Raw genomic sequence first — 17,482 nt, 5'->3', positions numbered from 1 at the left:
TACGATGCACACCACCAAAATACGTATTCTGTAGCCTCTGCTCCATTTCATCATTTTTTTCATTGGTATCAACACCAAATGAAAGTCCAGTAACCAAGCACCATTCGACAATTGACAAGCGAATCAAATGCTTACCAATTTGAAACCATAACTGATCCTCACGGCTATCTTCTTCATGGGCCACTTGACGCAGTAAAAGATTATGCAAAATTACCCCACTAAATGGAAAACTTCGACACTCCAAGAAATACCCAAATATATCCTTTTTGAACATACTCAACTGCCGCTTTGTTAATTTTTCCTCGATAGCTTTTACGACCGAAGATAACATACACATGCTCGAAATTCGACCAGGAAAGTGATCAGCATAACGAAAATACATCTTGCCTACTTCAATATCCGGTGATTCTGATTTCGCCATGTATCTGTAATATTTATAAAATTATTACATTATATTTACAGAAATAAAAAATTAACTCGTTAAAAAAAAAACTCTAATTTTTTGGTGCGACAGGCGCCTGTCGCACCAAATCTAGTGCGACAGGCAAGCTTGTCGCTCCAAAAAACTGGTGCGACAGCAGGCCGCGCATGGGCGCGCGCTGCTGCCCAGCCATGGGCGCCGGCGCGCGCCTTGCCCCCCTCCCTTCCCACCCCCAAAATTAAGCGTAATCACTCCAAAATCAAAAACAGTACTCCCAAACACCACCAACCACCACAAACATCATCACCACCATTATCAATCTCAAGCTATAACTATTATTATTCTAAAATCTCATTTTAAATTAATGAAAATAAGAAAAATGACTAACCTAGGTTTTGTTGAAGGTTGTGGATCGTAGATCGGATGCCAGTGAGAGATGGAGCCGCCGCCGACGAGGGTTGATGTCGCCGCCGATGATGGGAGTTGGATCAGTTTGGGAGAGATGAGAGAAAGGGAGTGTTGGGGAAGAGATGAGGGAGGGGTATTTTGGACTCAAATGTTGTTTAATGGCTAATGTTGATAGAAATATTTTTGGGGGGTTAAGATGAAAAAAAGCAAAGTTTTTTTGGTTATTAGTGTAAATTTCCCAACGATAATGCATGGATTGTTTTAATAATTTGCGAGTAAATTGCTCAACGCCCCCTGATATTTGGCTCAATACCCCATTGCCCCTCTACGTTTTGAAAATACCTCCTTACCCCTGGCATGTAAACTTTTGTACAGTTTGATAATTTTGCCCTTCTTTTGAGTTGTGGGTTCCAGATCTGGTCTTGGGATCATTCGTTATTAACAAGTTTCGATATCTTGGGTTTAAAATAATAACTGAAATCGAAACCACGACACGAAGTACCAAATTAACTTAGGAGAAAAAAATTATCTCTGCATGCTGCGCTGTTACCTCATCAGGCTCTGCCACTGGTTTTATGGAAGCATGTCATAATTTTATTTATTTATTGAGTCTTATTCATATAATCACTACAGATTTCGAGACCAACCTGTTCTATCATTTGACAGAGTAAGCACATAAATACAAGTCTTTCTTACGAACTTAATGGGAGGTATATGTTCATTCCTAATCTTGGTTAATTACATCCCACTTACTCGAATAATTTACTATAAACTAATTTAAAAAATTTGAATTCAAACAAATTAGAGTTTTTCGTAATTAATCATTTAAGAACTCTCTAATTCCTTTAGTAATTTGCATAATTTTCATCATTTAATTTCTCCTATTGTCAGTTAGGTCCCTTGAATTTTTTGACCGCTAGAGTTGAGTTCAAATGAGATCAATTTGATTATTCTACCATCATATGTAAAGGACAAAATTCTCCTCAAAATTATTATAACTTCCAAAACTTCTTTTTGTCTTTGTCTTTATTGTAGTAGGATTGTTAGATTCAATATAATCTATTATTATTATTATTCTTTGCAAAGTTTTATTCTAGGTTCATTAATTAATTTTTGCGCTTCATTTTCTTTGTATTTCTGGCACTTCTCGAACACTTCATCAAATCTCATGCTAGCTAGTTAGAAGTTAAAAATGTTCCAAGAACACTGGAAGCCTTCAAGTAAAATTAAAATTAAGGTAAGTTACTAATATATCTATTTCATTATTAATATTTAGAAAATCGCATTATGCAAGATTACAAGTTATAATTACATCATTAAAATATTAAGGCAGAGTAGCACATGTTTTAGGATAATTTTATTCATTTTATATCATAAAAGTAAAATAGACAAATTAACCTTATAGAGTCAAGGATGGCCAATGACTCTAAGTGGGAAAAAAAAAGCACGTATAACTTAAATTAATTAATTTATGAATGATCAAATTTATAGAATTTTTAAAGTGGGGGTGTCTAGTGTTTAGGCAACGTGTGGGGGTTCCGCACTCTCATTTTATGTATTTCATTTCTAATTTTTATTATCATAAAAAAAACAAGTTTTTATACTTTTGTATAAAGCACGGCTTTAGGTACCACTGCCAGAATATCTTCCGTCTTATGGCAACAACGTGAGCTAAAGGTCTCGAAGATACTGCTTGCAGATGGGTTCCGCTTTTCATCATCGCTCGAAATTCATCGTAGCTGATCCTACCATCCTATAATTAAACACATAACACATGACACATGAGGCCGAGGCTTATATGGATGCACACAGGTCATTAGATGATACTATCAAAAAACAAGAACCAGATTAACTACTTTATCTCTATCAACTTCAGACATTATTTCTTTGATCATTGCAATCGTGACATCATCTCCCATGTTATATCCTTTAAAAGCTGTTTCCAGTTCATCGACTGTGATATATCTGCACAGGCGTTCAGAATGTAGAAGAACAAACTAAGTAATTGCTTCATCAATGCAGTTCTGTCTGTAACCGAGGATCAAAGTTTGCTAAAGATGCTTCTACATTCATAGAAGTATATAAAAAAATACTCACCCAGTATTATCCTTGTCAAAGTGTTGGAAAGCTTTATAAAGACGTTCAAATCTTTCTAGCTTGTGTCTTTGCATCGTAGCAGTTATAAATTCAATGTAAACGATAGTCCTGTTTCCATCAATATCAGCCTTTAGAAATGCATGGTCAGCAATATCAGCTGAGCATATAATGCAAATAGACAGACAATAGGATGAATTCAGAGCTCATGAATTCCTTACGGCTTGCATGCACTGCTGACTTCGGTTTTTGTAAGCATCTATTCAGGTTTAGCTAATCCTGCTTTCAATTCATCATAAGTAAGCCATTGTTGTCAGTGTCCTTCTCCGTTAATTTTTCCTTGAGTTTTCATATTTCTTCGGTTGGAAGACTTCGCACAATGACCTATATATATATATTAATTTGAAATGAACCCGGCACAGGTTGTCAGTAGGCAAAAGCACAATAAAACAGATGAATCATCGGACTTGCTCATATATATACACACACACACTTTATATTTATAGACACCCTACAATTAAGCATTTTTTATCAGGAAGTGTAGATGCAGAAATTCAATCAAATATATACCACATGATTCTAACTGTCATATAAATTCTATTATAATGTTTACAATACAATGTTCTCATGAACATATCTAGATTTCCATATTTGATTTAGATCCTCTACTAATTTGACATTACCTATACTTTGTCATTGTAAAGATAAAAGAGTTGTTTGGTTGCAGAGAAAATGAGAGAGAAAACAGAGTGAAAACGTTGTATTAATCTTAAGCTCAAATGAGCAGGATTACAAGTATTTATACATGAGTCTATATAGAATCTTCTACACTCTGCACATGAGCAATGTGTTTGTTTAAAGCTAACGATCATAACAAATTCAGCTAACTGGACTGCCACATCAGCACTACTAACAATTTCACTTAACTAACTAAACAGAAAGCTAAGCTAACTGTAATTAACCAATTCAACTATCTTAACATCCCCCTTCAAGCTCAAGGTCTAGAAAGAACATTGAGCTTGGAACGCAGATAATTGAATTGATCATAAGTCAAGGGTTTTGTAAGTATATCAGCAACTTGTTCATGGCTGGGAACATGGCTGACCTGAAGTTCCTTTTTGGCTATATGTTCTCTAATGAAATGAAGATCAAGTTCAATATGTTTAGTCCTGGAATGATACTTTGGATTACTAGCTAATGCTTCAGCACTTTTGTTATCATAGTGGATAACTGGAGTTTGCTGTAATGAAACCTTTAATTCTTTAAGTAAGTAAGTAATCCATAGCACCTCTGCTGCAGCTAGAGTTAAAGCTCTATACTCAGACTCAGCAGTACTCCTGGAAACTATGTGTTGCTTCTTTGAAGACCATGAAATCAAGCTATTTCCCAAGTAATCACAATATCCTCCTACGGATCTTCTATCATCCAAATCTGAACCCCAATCTGCATCTGAGAAAGTTGTGAGATTAAGAGATCCAGAATTGTAGAACTGCAGGCCATAGTTTGCTGTATTCTACAAATATCTCAGCACTCTTTTGCAAGCCTGCCAGTGAAAGACTGATGGACAAGCAAGAAATTGACTAAGCTTGTTTACTGTAAATGCAATCTCAGGCCTTGTTAAAGTAACATATTGCAGAGAACCAACCAAGCTTCTGTAAAGTGAGGGATTTTCAAACATGGCTCCTTTGTCCTTAATCAGCTTCTCTGTTGAGCTCATAGGAGTTTGACATCCTTTGCAATCTAACATCTGAGCTTTCTTCAATAAGTCTCCTATATACTTAGTCTGTGACAGATGCAATCCTTCAACTGATGGGGTAACTTCAAGACCAAGGAAGTAATTAAACTCTCCGAGATCCTTTAATGCAAATTCTGTCCCCAACTTATTTATAACTCCTTCTACAAACTTAGAGTTAGAACCAGTTATTAAGATATCATCCACATAGATAAGTATAACTACAATGTCTTCTCCCACATGATGAATAAACAATGAGGTGTCAGACTTAGAAGCAATGAACCCCCACTGCAGTAGAGATGATTTCAATCTATCATACCAGGCCCTTGGTGCTTGCTTGAGTCCATAAAGTGCCTTGGTAAGCTGACATACATGTGATGGAAATTGAGGATGAACAAAGCCCTCAGGTTGATGCATGAAGACATTTTCAGTAAGTATGCAATAGAGAAACGCATTATTAACATCTAGCTGTCTCACTGTCCAGTTATACATAACAGTAAGGCTAAGAATAACTCTAATTGTGCATTGCTTAACAACTGGACTAAAGGTTTCAAAGAAGTCTACACCTTGTGTTTGATGGAACCCCTTTGCAACTAGTCTTGCTTTATACTTGAATATGCTGCCATCTGAATTATACTTGACTCTGAAAACCCATTTGTTGCCAACAATCTTTCCTACTGACTCCTTGGGAACCAGAACCCAGGTTTCATTTTTCTGCAAGGCTTCATATTCATCTTGCATAGCTTGCTTCCACTTAGGATCTGCTAAAGCAGCTTTTACAGAATATGGCTCAAGCTCTTGGACTGCTGCTGGATATGTTTTGGGTTTAAACACTCCAGCTTTTGATCTAGTGACCATGGAATGGGTGTTTTGGATAGCAGGTGTTGTAAAGGTTGTGTTTGTAGCTAAGTAGACTGATTAGCAAATAATGGTTGGGAGTCTAAGCTTTGTGATGAAGTGTTTGGAGATTGTTGCACAGATTGTGTTTCAGAATGAACTGAATCAGGAGCTGCACCTGGAATTGGAGAGCTGAGAGAGGATTGTATGTTGCTTATATCTTCAATGACTGCTGGAAGAGAGAAATTTGTAGAAAGAAACTGACTCAACTGTATTTTGTGATTTGGCTTATAGGAAGGAAAAAGTTCTGAGTATGGAGACTCAGATTCATTAAATGTCACATGTCTAGCAATATAAATCTTCCCAGAGGAGTCAAGACACTTATACCCCTTATGTATGGGACTGTAACCAATCATGACACACTTTTGTGTATGAAAATTGAATTTGTGCTTACTGTAAGGCTTGGGAAAAGGGTAGCATGAGCAACAAAAAGTTCTAAGAAAGTGATAATCAAGCTTTCTGCCATAGAGTTTGGTAAAGGGTGACTGATTATTTAAAATGAGTGTTGGCATTCGATTTATAAGAAAAGAAGCAGTATGAAAGGATTCCCACCAAAAGGATAAGAATATTTTGGCTTGAGCAAGCAAGGTCAGCCCTGTTTCTACAATGTGTCTATGCTTCCTCTCTACCACACCATTTTGATGATGTGTATGAGGACAGCTATGCCAAAAAACTACCTCTTCTTCCTCAAGAAACTGTTGAAAATTCCTATATTCTCCCCCCCAATCTGATTGTAAAGCTTTGACAGGACACCCAATTTGTTTTTCAACTAAGTTTTTGAAGAATTTGAAGGTGTTTAGAGCTTCAGATTTTAGAGTTAAGGGGAATATCCAACAATATCTGCTGTAGTCATCCACAAAACTTATATAATATCTATAACCATTTGAGGAAGGTAATGGTGCTGGACCCCAAAGATCAGTATGAATAAGTTCTAGGGGAGCTTTAGTGTTGATGCCTGTTGAGTAAAAGGGAAGCTGATGCATTTTGCCATATTGACATGCATCACAGAAAATCAGGCATAGTAACATTGCAGTTAAGTGACAGGGAAGACAAAATACATTTTAATACATGCTTGCTAGGATGACCAAAACGTTGATGAAACAAGTTTGCTGACATTATTGACTTGACAGTGTTTGTATGACACTGAGGAATACAAGCTTTATTCTCAGTTGAATCAGAATGATTACAAGTTGAGTTATTGAAAATAGAAAGCATAGAACTAGGACCATAGGTAAGATTACAAGAGTTTGAGACAAAGTCATTTTTTGATAGCAGTTGATACAACCTTCCTCTAGCAATCCCTTGAGCCAGATGCACTTCCCTCTTCTTGTCCTTAATAAAACACATATTTGCAACAAATTCAATGATTACATTGGTATTCTCAAGTAATTTGGAAATGCTAATTAGATTTTTGGTGAGCTGAGGAACATATAAGATATCATGCAAATGTAAAGATGAGCCACATGATGTAGATAAACAGGTATATCCAATATGTGAGATGTATAATCCTTGACCATTACCAACATGCAGTAACTGATTACCTGAATACTCTTTTCCAAGATTCAGATTTTGCAAATTGTTGGTGAGATGGTGGGTTGCCCCACTGTCAATATACCAGCCTTGATCTGCCATTTCTCCTTCAGAAGTTGTAAGAAAAACTGCTCTTGGTACTTGAGACTGAGCTGGATTGTAGCCAAAAGTTGGATAAAAGGGAGCAAAATCTCGATTAAACCTGTTTCTGCACTCAGCTGCAGTATGCCTTGGTTTAAAACAGATTTGACAAGTGACAGTGGCAATATTTGGATCAAGGAAATTCTTGCCAATATTAAAACCTCCACCACTCCTGGCAAAGTTACCATTGCCATTGCCACCAACATAACCTCCATTTCTAGCATAACCTCTTCCTTGATAGTTTCTAGCTTGAAATGATCCTCTTCCTGGATAGTTTCCAGTTTGCATACCATTACCACTCCAATTATTATTCCAATTACCTCTCAATTGACCTTGTGTATAACCTCTACCATAGCCACCTCTGCCTCCATTATTGTTCCCAGCATTTTTGTTCCAATTATTATTGAACTGATTACCAGATTTATTATTAGATCCAGTTTGAGCAATGTTAGCAGCATAGTTCAATTTAGCCTCCTTGTTAGCACTTGACTGATGTGCTTCCAGCCTAGCTTCATGTGTGAAAAGCATGGAATATGCTTCATTGATGGACATTTTAGTAAGGTTTGCTTCACTGTATACAACTACAGGGTAGTAGGGTTGACATAATCTAGAGATCGGGTGAGTAATGAAATCTAAAGAGCTGATAGGATTTCCAGCAATGGCTAATTCATCAGTTATCGATTTTAGTTTCCCAAAGAAATCAGTCATAGACATTGATCCTTTTTTCAGATTGTTAAGCATTATCTTTAGGTGAACCTTTTTAGCAAATGTTTCAGATTCAAACTGCTGCTCAAGACTTATCCACAGATCAAGAGAGGTTTCAGAATTTACCACAAGGCTGAGAATCTCGAGATTAATAGATGACATCAACCAGCTCAGCAGCATTTGATCCTTCCTCTTCCAAGCGGTGAAGGCTGGATTAATCTGAGTTTCAGTTGAGTCTTCAGAATCTTGAGGAAGAAATTGATATGGATAGCACTTTGAACCATCAAGAAGATCTTCAAGTCCATTAGCACGAACTGAAGAAAGGATCTGAGACTTCCAGATTGTATAATTCGATCGATCGAGTTTAATTGGTGATGTGAACGTAAATGAAGAAATGGAGGTTACTGCGTTTTGATTAGAATGAGCTAAGGCCATTTTTCAGCTTACAGATTTGGCTCTGATACCATGTAAAGATAAAAGAGTTGTTTGGTTGCAGAGAAAATGAGAGAGAAAACAGAGTGAAAACATTGTATTAATCTTAAGCTCAAATGAGCAGGATTACAAGTATTTATACATGAGTCTATATAGAATCTTCTACACTCTGCACATGAGCAATGTGTTTGTTTAAAGCTAACGATCAGCAACGATCAGCACTACTAACAATTTCACTTAACTAACTAAACAGAAAGCTAAGCTAACTGTAATTAACCAATTCAAATATCTTAACAGTCATGTTAACGAATAACGTGACATGTCTATATCAATTATTACTTAAGGTGTGGTCAAGATCTGTTCTTTTATCATCTCACTTATTTGTCACACCTCGTATTAGCAGATGAAAATAAGCGCATTGTAGAAGAATCCTGAACTTTAGACTTACCTTTAGTGCTAGTTTTTTTAGTTTGTTCATTGCTCGAAATTGCTTTACCCTGAAAATGACAGCACCGTCGATTGGCTTGTCTGATGCTTCTCCACTTTCTTTAAGCCAAGGGTGCTCTGCATATACATCATTCATACAGTTTTCAATGTTCTATACTACTGGTACTATTAAATGGACTACATACATATACATACATCAAAACATCATAGGTAAGAAATACTGATAACTTCAGGATCTAGTGCTTTCAACCTAGAACTTGAGCAACAGTAATCCATTTTTTTTTTTCGTTTCCTTGTCAGCATCTTGTGAACCAACTACTTGGCACCACTTGAAAAAGTTTGCCAAGGATTAATTTTAAAGTCAAGTTTTCCTTGCCAAATAGCATCATAAATTCCCTTCTCAGTTTCTGCAAGGATACTTCATCAAAAGTGAGTGATTATATTAAATTTCCAATACTTTTAAGTCAAAAGAAATAAGCATATACAGGGGAAAAGAGATCATATAGTGTGCAGACTGCAAAATGCATATTTTTACCTGCCCAAAATGGAGGTACACCAGATTGTAAAACATACAATATAAATCCTGCACTCCCAAGTCTATTCATCTATACCTTTCCTGGAAATTTTACCAAGACATAATCAGATTAAGAATGTCAATGCCTAAATTACACATGCCTTTTTCTAAACAAGCCACAAAATGCTGCCAAACATACCACAAACATAAACAATCCATGTTTATGCACGAACATGAAATACAAACTTTCTATACAATTAAGATTAGAACAATTTAAAATTTTATAAAAAGATCAAAAATTGATATTCATGATCAAGGGCCACCCTTAGCCATCTAAACGTAGTGTAGAGCTTTGGTTGGTCTAATAATCTTATCAAACCAAAGACTCTTCCCAAGATCTTGAATAAGATCAACACAAGTTGCACAGGCAGAGAATCAAATCTGAATCAACTCAACCTTCAATTAACCAGACTTAAACACTCAAGAAATAGAATCAAGACGAAAGATAAAGATGAATCAGAAACAAAAACACAGAGAAAGCAAGAGATAACGTGGTTCAGTCTTTTTCAAGACCTACACCAACGAGTGAAAACATCAGAGCTTGTTTTGATTGATTCATGAAGAAAAATTATAAGCATTCAGAGATGAGTTTAAAGATCACAAGAATCAACTTTCTCTCTACTGGAAAACTCTCTAGAATACTCTCGAATCTCGCGTGAAATGAGCTGGCGAACCAGCTTTATATTACAGATGAATAACAAACTTTGAACCCAGAATGCACAGCTGCTTCCCGCGTGTTCAGGCCAGACGAGCTTCAAGCGAGCACGTGACTTGGCACGAGCAACTTCGTTAATACCGTTATCAGTAAAACGCAAGTCTAAGCGTTGTTTCACTTATAGAGGTCGCGAGCTTCCTCACGCTCCATACGCTGACGTTTTTGCTCTGGATTGCTATACACGTAGATTTTGAAACTGTTTCTTTGGTACATTTAAATTATCAAGGGAAATGATTAATTGCATAGTGAAGTACAAGAAAATTTACCCTCTTCAAAGAATGACGCCAACCCAAAATCAATGACCTTCAAGCAAGCATTCTCATCCTTGCTAGTGAACAAGAAATTCTCAGGTTTGAGATCCATGTGCATGACACCCTTAGGTCGGCAGACGTTCACGTTATTCATAATATCCGTAAATACCAATGCCGCAGCTCTCTCACTATAGTGCCCCTTGGCTATAATCCGATCAAATAGGTCACCAATGCTAGGCTGCCCACGCTCAAATGTTGCATTATATGAATCTCTCTTTTGATATCATCCTTATCATTCTTAGTCACAGTTTCCGCTTAGCAACTGACTTGCAAGCAAATTGCCTGCCGGTCAAATTCTCCGTACATAAATAAGTAACACTAAATTGACCCCTACCTAACTTTTTACCAAGATTGTAGAATAACCTAACATGATCATCATAAGCTTTACCAAGAATTGCATCTGAAGTCTTAGATAGTGGTTTTGGGCTTAACAATTGAGCTTCACGCGCTACAGGCTCTTGGTTTCGATGATGGTTTTGAGTGTCAAATTTTGGTTAAAACACTACCCATTTCTTTTCATCACCTAGAAATCAATAGACTGCTGAACTATTTATGATGTTCATGGAAACGAGACCTTGGTATTTTATTATAGGATGAGATGCATAGTGAAAAAGCACAAATAACAAAACAGAAAATGCAGGATGTGTAATTCAGATGAAGATACTGTTGGGAAAATATACTATTTAAAAGTATATGTGTTTATTTAATTGTAATAAATAATTTTTCTGATTAATAAAATAAATGATGTATTTTATTCAAATATTTTAATTGCATTAATATTTTTATTATAGTCCATTTAATCATATTATATGTATTTATGTGATCACCATGTGAATTCACAGAAGACATAAATACAAGTTATCTTATGATTAAATAAATTTAGTTCGCAGTTGATAAATAAAGTTTGGCACTTTATTTAGGTATAGACTGTAATAAATTCATTGAATGATTTGTCTTAATCATGTATGAATTTATTGATGTAGTACGACTACATTGAATAGGATCACATATGAGATTTAATTAACTTTGTAATAACCGTCAGACTTATTAAATCTCATAGGCATTGATTTTACTGTAATCTTAATCTTGAGTTAATTATGATTTCATAATTGTAATTGTTATTTCATTTGAGTTACCAATGGGCACGACACATACTTGTGGTCAAGATTACCCGGTATCTTGGTGGGAGCAATTATGAGTATTGGAGTTATGGATTAACAATATAGAATTTGTACAACACATCTCTTGATGAGTTTTCGGCACTTGATCATAGAATTCTCTGGCCAGAGTGTGTCAACATATTTAGTATGTTAAAAATGACATTAGAGAAAACCAATAAGTATCAAGAAACAAAATGTAATTAAATTGATTGGACAGTTGAGATATCGATTTAATTAATGATGTGATACAAAGGATTGTGCAGTAAAGAAATCAATGTGGCTTGGGACGAATTATTATTCGAGCATACAATTATGGAGGTCAATTCCAATCTTTTAGTGGAGTAGATTTGGAATTAAATAATTAGGCTAGTTTAATTACATGCCTAATTGTTATAGTCACTATTGTATGTTCCCAAATGATCCCCGGGTTAGCACATCTTTAATCAATTTGCAAAATATTGGAGATGAGGGGTGAGCCATCAACTCGGTAAGCAAATCCATACACAATATTTGAAAACCTTTGTCATATACCTTTAAACATTTTATAACAACATCTTCATTTAGCATAAGGGGTGGATTCATGTAAAAGCATTAAAAACATTAAAACATTCATAAAAACATTAAAACATTAAAACATAAACATTTGGTAGCTCATGCCTCGTAGTCATCATCATTCATAATTCATTATTTAGTTTTTCTTAGTGGATCTTTGGAGTTGCTTTAAAGATTAAATTTGGTTAGACATTTTATTTTGGATTGGGGACTTTTCTTTTGAGACTTTATTTCAAATGTTTTATGTAAGGATTCAGTTGAAGTATGAATAATGATTGTCTATCTTACGATTTATTAATAAAAATAAATTATGTGAGGTTTCATTCCAATTTTACCCTTATGTTTTCATGGGTAATTTTTCAAGGCAATATTTGCCAATGTCCAAAAAACAAGTTAGATACAAAGTGAAAATATTATAACCGGGGCTTCAACAAGTAGATTTTGACTTTTCAACATGGATAATACGACCATTCCATTCAGTTTCATCTAGGGTTCTGATTGCTGCGTCTGCATCTTCATCCCTGTCCAAGGATAGAAATCCAAATCCATGAGAATCCCCTGATATTAAACAAAGAAACAAATATAGGACTTCAATCACCGATTAATGAAACAGGAAATAGTCTAGATGCTAATATGATATGGTGTTAGCAATAAGAAAGGCATTAGAAAAATGAGAATCGATAGTTGTAATGCTCAAGTATAAGGGAACTATATAATGCAGTCATGTAATAACTTTATGCGGCTTTGCACTTGCTGATTTATGATAAAACTTCAACATGAAGAAACAATTTTCAGCTTGAGTTACAGTTAAACAGACAACAAAGAAATAGCTCAGTCCATACCATATTGCTTTCATCTGAAATAAGAAGACTAATTATGGGAATTTTCAACAGCTAATATTTAATAACCACAAGTGATGTATTAAAAATACCAAATTCTATAGTATGGTGAGCTCCAAAATATGAAAATGTAACGCCAAATTTCCATGATTCTAAAATTATGGAAATTTTGTTTTATTAAAATTTATAAATTGCATTATTGCCTTATTAATAAGGATTATCCATGTGGTAATTTTAGAAAAGGTTTACTCTTTCCAAATTTAATAGGGTTTCTTAAGATTCCCTATAAATTTATACTTTTTCCTCTCCCGTAACCCTAAATTCACAGCATTTTCTTTTATGCTCTTTTCTGGTCATTACTCATTTACTCATACCTTACGATTCAAACTTTTGCTTAGGAGAGAGAGTCTTAATAGTTGGTAAGTTTTACTCTCTCTATCTCTACTTGCTTTCCCTATCATTGTATTCTATTTAGGGTTTTGTTGGCATGATTTTAGGTTGTTACATACATTATGCATGGTTTAGAGGTGTTTAATTTATGTTTTAGTGCGTTAATGTGTTGTTGAGTCATATTGGTCTTATTCAATAAACACAGTGAACAATTCTGGAAAGCGCGTGAATATCCCAAAATAAAGCATATATTTTATGAATGAATTTTAAGAAGAACCTTATCTTTCTTAAAACTAGATACTTAGGGTTTATTGCATAAATTTTGTTCCATGAGATTTGATTTTGTTTTCAATTTTATATAGATTTTCGAAGCTGACACTATTGCACTGGAAAACTGCGATTCCAGCAAAATGACTAGATTCACAAAATTATTTGTAGTGCCAAATGAACTTGAAAAAATTTGAAATTTTAGACAGAGGTTAATATATGTGTATAGTATTTCCAATTTTAATTTCATAAATTTATAATTAACGTATAAGTTTATAAAAATCTTAAAATCCACACTATTCAATTAAGACATTGTGAGACAGTTTTGAATTTATCAAGAAACAAATAGTATTGAAAATGTTTTTGGTGTCGGATTCTCTTGAAACATTTATGAGATATGCTCATAGATGTCAAGAACAGTTCTGTAAAATATTATATCATTCTAATTTCTAGATTAAGAGTTAAAAATTCTTGGAATCGGATTTATACAAGTATGAATTAGAAAAGCAGGTTCCTAGAATAAATTGTTAATAGTTATATCTTGTACTCGTTTAAGGTGTTGGAGGTGTTAGAGGCTGTTAGAGGCTTATACATGTTTTTATATCATTATTTTTATTAAGATAAGTAACTTTATTCCTAATGTATTGGATATATATAATTATTTTGATATTATTATAAGTGTTTTTATCCTACTTAAAAAATTAATTGATTTTCATAACAAAATTAGTTTATGTATATGTTTTCAATCTGAAAAATATTAGGAATTTTTAATTTTTTAACAAAATATTATGAATACTTTTAAATATGTAATTTATTTTGTTACATGATTACCTTTAATGATTTTGTCTGTAAAATATTTTGCAAGCCTAAATTATTGTTATGGACATTTATGAATTTGATACTAATGTTTTGTCCCATGTACGATTTAAATTATTTATGAATGTACAGGGGGCCATCTCTTGAGACTATATTAAGGCTATCTCTCCAGATTTAGAGCGTCACGAAGTGCCACGCACGATGTAAAATGCCATGTATAAGTCATTACATATGAAAAAGCTAATTGGAATATTTTGGCTCATTGTCCATAATTATTCTGATTCTAATTTTGATCGTGTGTGTGTGTGTGTGTGTGTGTGTGTAGGACAATGATCAAATCCGAGACTCCCAGATTGTATCATTGTTCGAGATGCCACCATGGGGCTTTTTTTTTTTGGATGGCCCCACCATGTGCAATCATTGGTGCCTTTGGATATATAGATATTCTGGACCAGTATTAGGTTTTTGTTTTGAGTGTGCATATAATATTCTAATTCTGATTATGCTTTTGGCCCGGTCATCGAGAGTATAGGTCACATTATGTGACATGAGCTAACCTCTTGATTTTGCATATATGTTATACTATTTACTTCTATGATTTTTATTTTTTTAATGAAAATCCATCAAGATGGTGGGGGGTTAGGCCGGACACTACTTGTAAATAAATAAATATAAAAATGGGGGACATAAATCAAAACATCCCAAGAGAAGCAAATGATTTAGTGATCAATATCTAACCAGTCCAAGCCAAGGTAATTAATGTCGAATATGTAAAATCTCGAGAGTATCCAAATGAAGAATGCTCAATAAACCAGTTGGAAGTCTCCAGGATTGAAAAATCACTGACAAGTCTAAAGAATATAAGCCTAGTTAGCCATAAAGTCAATATCAGTAGCAGATATAGCTTCTCGAAAAACATGTCTAATAACAATAGATGGGCTAAAAGCCAATGCCTGAACACGGCCAAGGAGTTAAGCAAAATCCCACCGCACGAATCCACTTGAAATAGCCTAAGAAACCATAGTGGCTAAATCAGATTCCACCTTAAGATCAGAAAAACCAAGTTGAGCAGCAAGATCTAAACCATCTAACAAAGCCATCAACTCAGTAAAAAGAACAGACGGTGCCTAAAAAAGGAACCAAAAATAGCTAACACCATGACTTGATAATCTCACAAAACACCACTAGTAGCAGCCATACTTGGGTTTCCCCTAGAACAACCATCCACACTCAACTTCACCACCCTCGGCGACAGTTTCATCTAAGAAACCAATCGAGGCAGTCTACGAGGAGGTATGATAATTTGCAATCCCTCCCCAATCTGCGTATCCAAAATACCCCTCAATTAAGATGGCTTGAAACCAAAAGCATCACTGACTAGTCTAAGATCCAGGAGCACTCTCAAAATAACAATGTCCACATTAAAGGCAATAGAATCATATATGAGAGTACTGCCGCTGGTGAATAAGCAAAGCATGGGGAGACAAAAAAGAGAGATACATCTTACCATTCATCATGTAAAACCGCCGCGAAATCTATTGAACCATCAAGTAATCAAAAAATAAGTGTCTAATAGTCTTAGCAGATGTAGCTTCTCGAAAAAATGTCTGAAAACAATAGAATATAACTAGCCAATGAATATAAAGCTCAATAGTACAACGAATAGAGCATAATCTTCTCCACAGAGGAGACATAGGATAGCAAAATTGAACCATACTTGGATGCTCAGCTCTAAAATACTTATATTTCATGAAAGAAGCCCAAAGCGAGTGTTAGTCCTAAAACCGCCACCATAGCTTCACCTCGGAAGCATCACCAAATCAGAAAGTAAGGAACTCCAAGACCACCCTTCGCTATTGGAAAACAGGCAGATGGCCATCTATACTAATGAATGCGCCACCGAGAATCCATATCACACTATAAGAATCTAGTGAATAATGCTCAAGGATATGAATGACCGTAGTTGGCACCGAAGGACATGAAGAAAATGAAGCAACATAGATAAAAGCACATGCCGAATGGGCACTAACTTACCTTTAAAAGAGAGCAACTGATTGGCCCACCCAAAAATCTTTCCCCTGATCTTACGAATCATATCATCAAAGTGTTGAATCTGCACACCTCCCACATACACTTGACAACCCAGATAAGTAAAAGGAAATTACTGTGGCTGGAAATAGTAATAGATTAAACTATAACCTTACGTGAGACCGAAGCATATCCCCTGACATAAAAATTATTTTTCGACTAATTGATCAGTTGGCCAGAAATAATCTTATAATGATGTAAAAAATCATAGATTGGCACCCATTCACAAAGAGAATAATATCATCAGCGAAGCTCAAATAGGGAACACACATAGGAACGGTCGTAATGTATCTTAGTGAAGGATACTAAGAATACAATTTTTCCAAGCCTCGAGACAAAAATTCAGCGACAATGATAAAAAGGTAAGGCGACAGAGGATCACCTTATCGAAGACCACTTTGTGACTAAAAGAAACCATGATTGGCTCTATTAATCAGCATTGAAAGCCATTGCTTATGAATCACCCATTTGATCAAGGATATCTAATGATCAGAAAACTTGAAGCACTGAAGCATCTGAAGAATAAAGGACTAGGACATTATATCATAAGCCTTTGCCATATCCAGTTTAAGAACCACATAAATGAGCTCTTGGACTAACAATACATTATCATGTAACACCCGACCCAAAACAAACCCATTTTTGGATGGAGATATAATACGAGGAAGAAGAGTGGATAGTCGCAAGACCAACAACTTAGTCAATACCTAATTATAGATATTACAATGACTAATAAGTCGAAATCTGCCCAAGTAGTAGGGGATAACGTATGCATTTGATATAGTGAATTACTATTAATTTATGTCATCTTGTTGTAATATGTCGTTTTATGAAATTTATGATTTATAATCTACGTTTTGACAAAAAAAAAAGCTTGCAATATTTTTGGCACCCAATAAGCCTAGTGTGTTAGGAATAGTTTTACTTACTAAGTTGATGGTTCACCCTCATAATTATTTTTTG

General features: G+C 35.0%; 1 protein-coding gene across 1 annotated transcript in view; it reads right to left on the bottom strand.

Moving 5' to 3' along the window:
• Positions 1-17,482, bottom strand: part of LOC102630343 (calcium-dependent protein kinase 33-like) — a 60,492-nt gene that overhangs the window by 2,096 nt on the left and 40,914 nt on the right. Inside the window, exons 8-10 of the mRNA XM_052434130.1 lie at positions 2,927-3,054; positions 2,686-2,794; positions 2,531-2,582 (exon numbers count right to left, since the gene is read on the bottom strand). Coding sequence (XP_052290090.1) covers positions 2,531-2,582; positions 2,686-2,794; positions 2,927-3,054 — 289 coding nt within the window. The remainder of the gene's footprint in view (positions 1-2,530; positions 2,583-2,685; positions 2,795-2,926; positions 3,055-17,482) is intronic.

This window comes from Citrus sinensis, chromosome 9 (genome assembly GCF_022201045.2).
Source record: "Citrus sinensis cultivar Valencia sweet orange chromosome 9, DVS_A1.0, whole genome shotgun sequence".
Lineage (NCBI taxonomy): Eukaryota > Viridiplantae > Streptophyta > Magnoliopsida > Sapindales > Rutaceae > Citrus > Citrus sinensis.
This window is presented reverse-complemented; position numbering and strand designations above follow the sequence as displayed.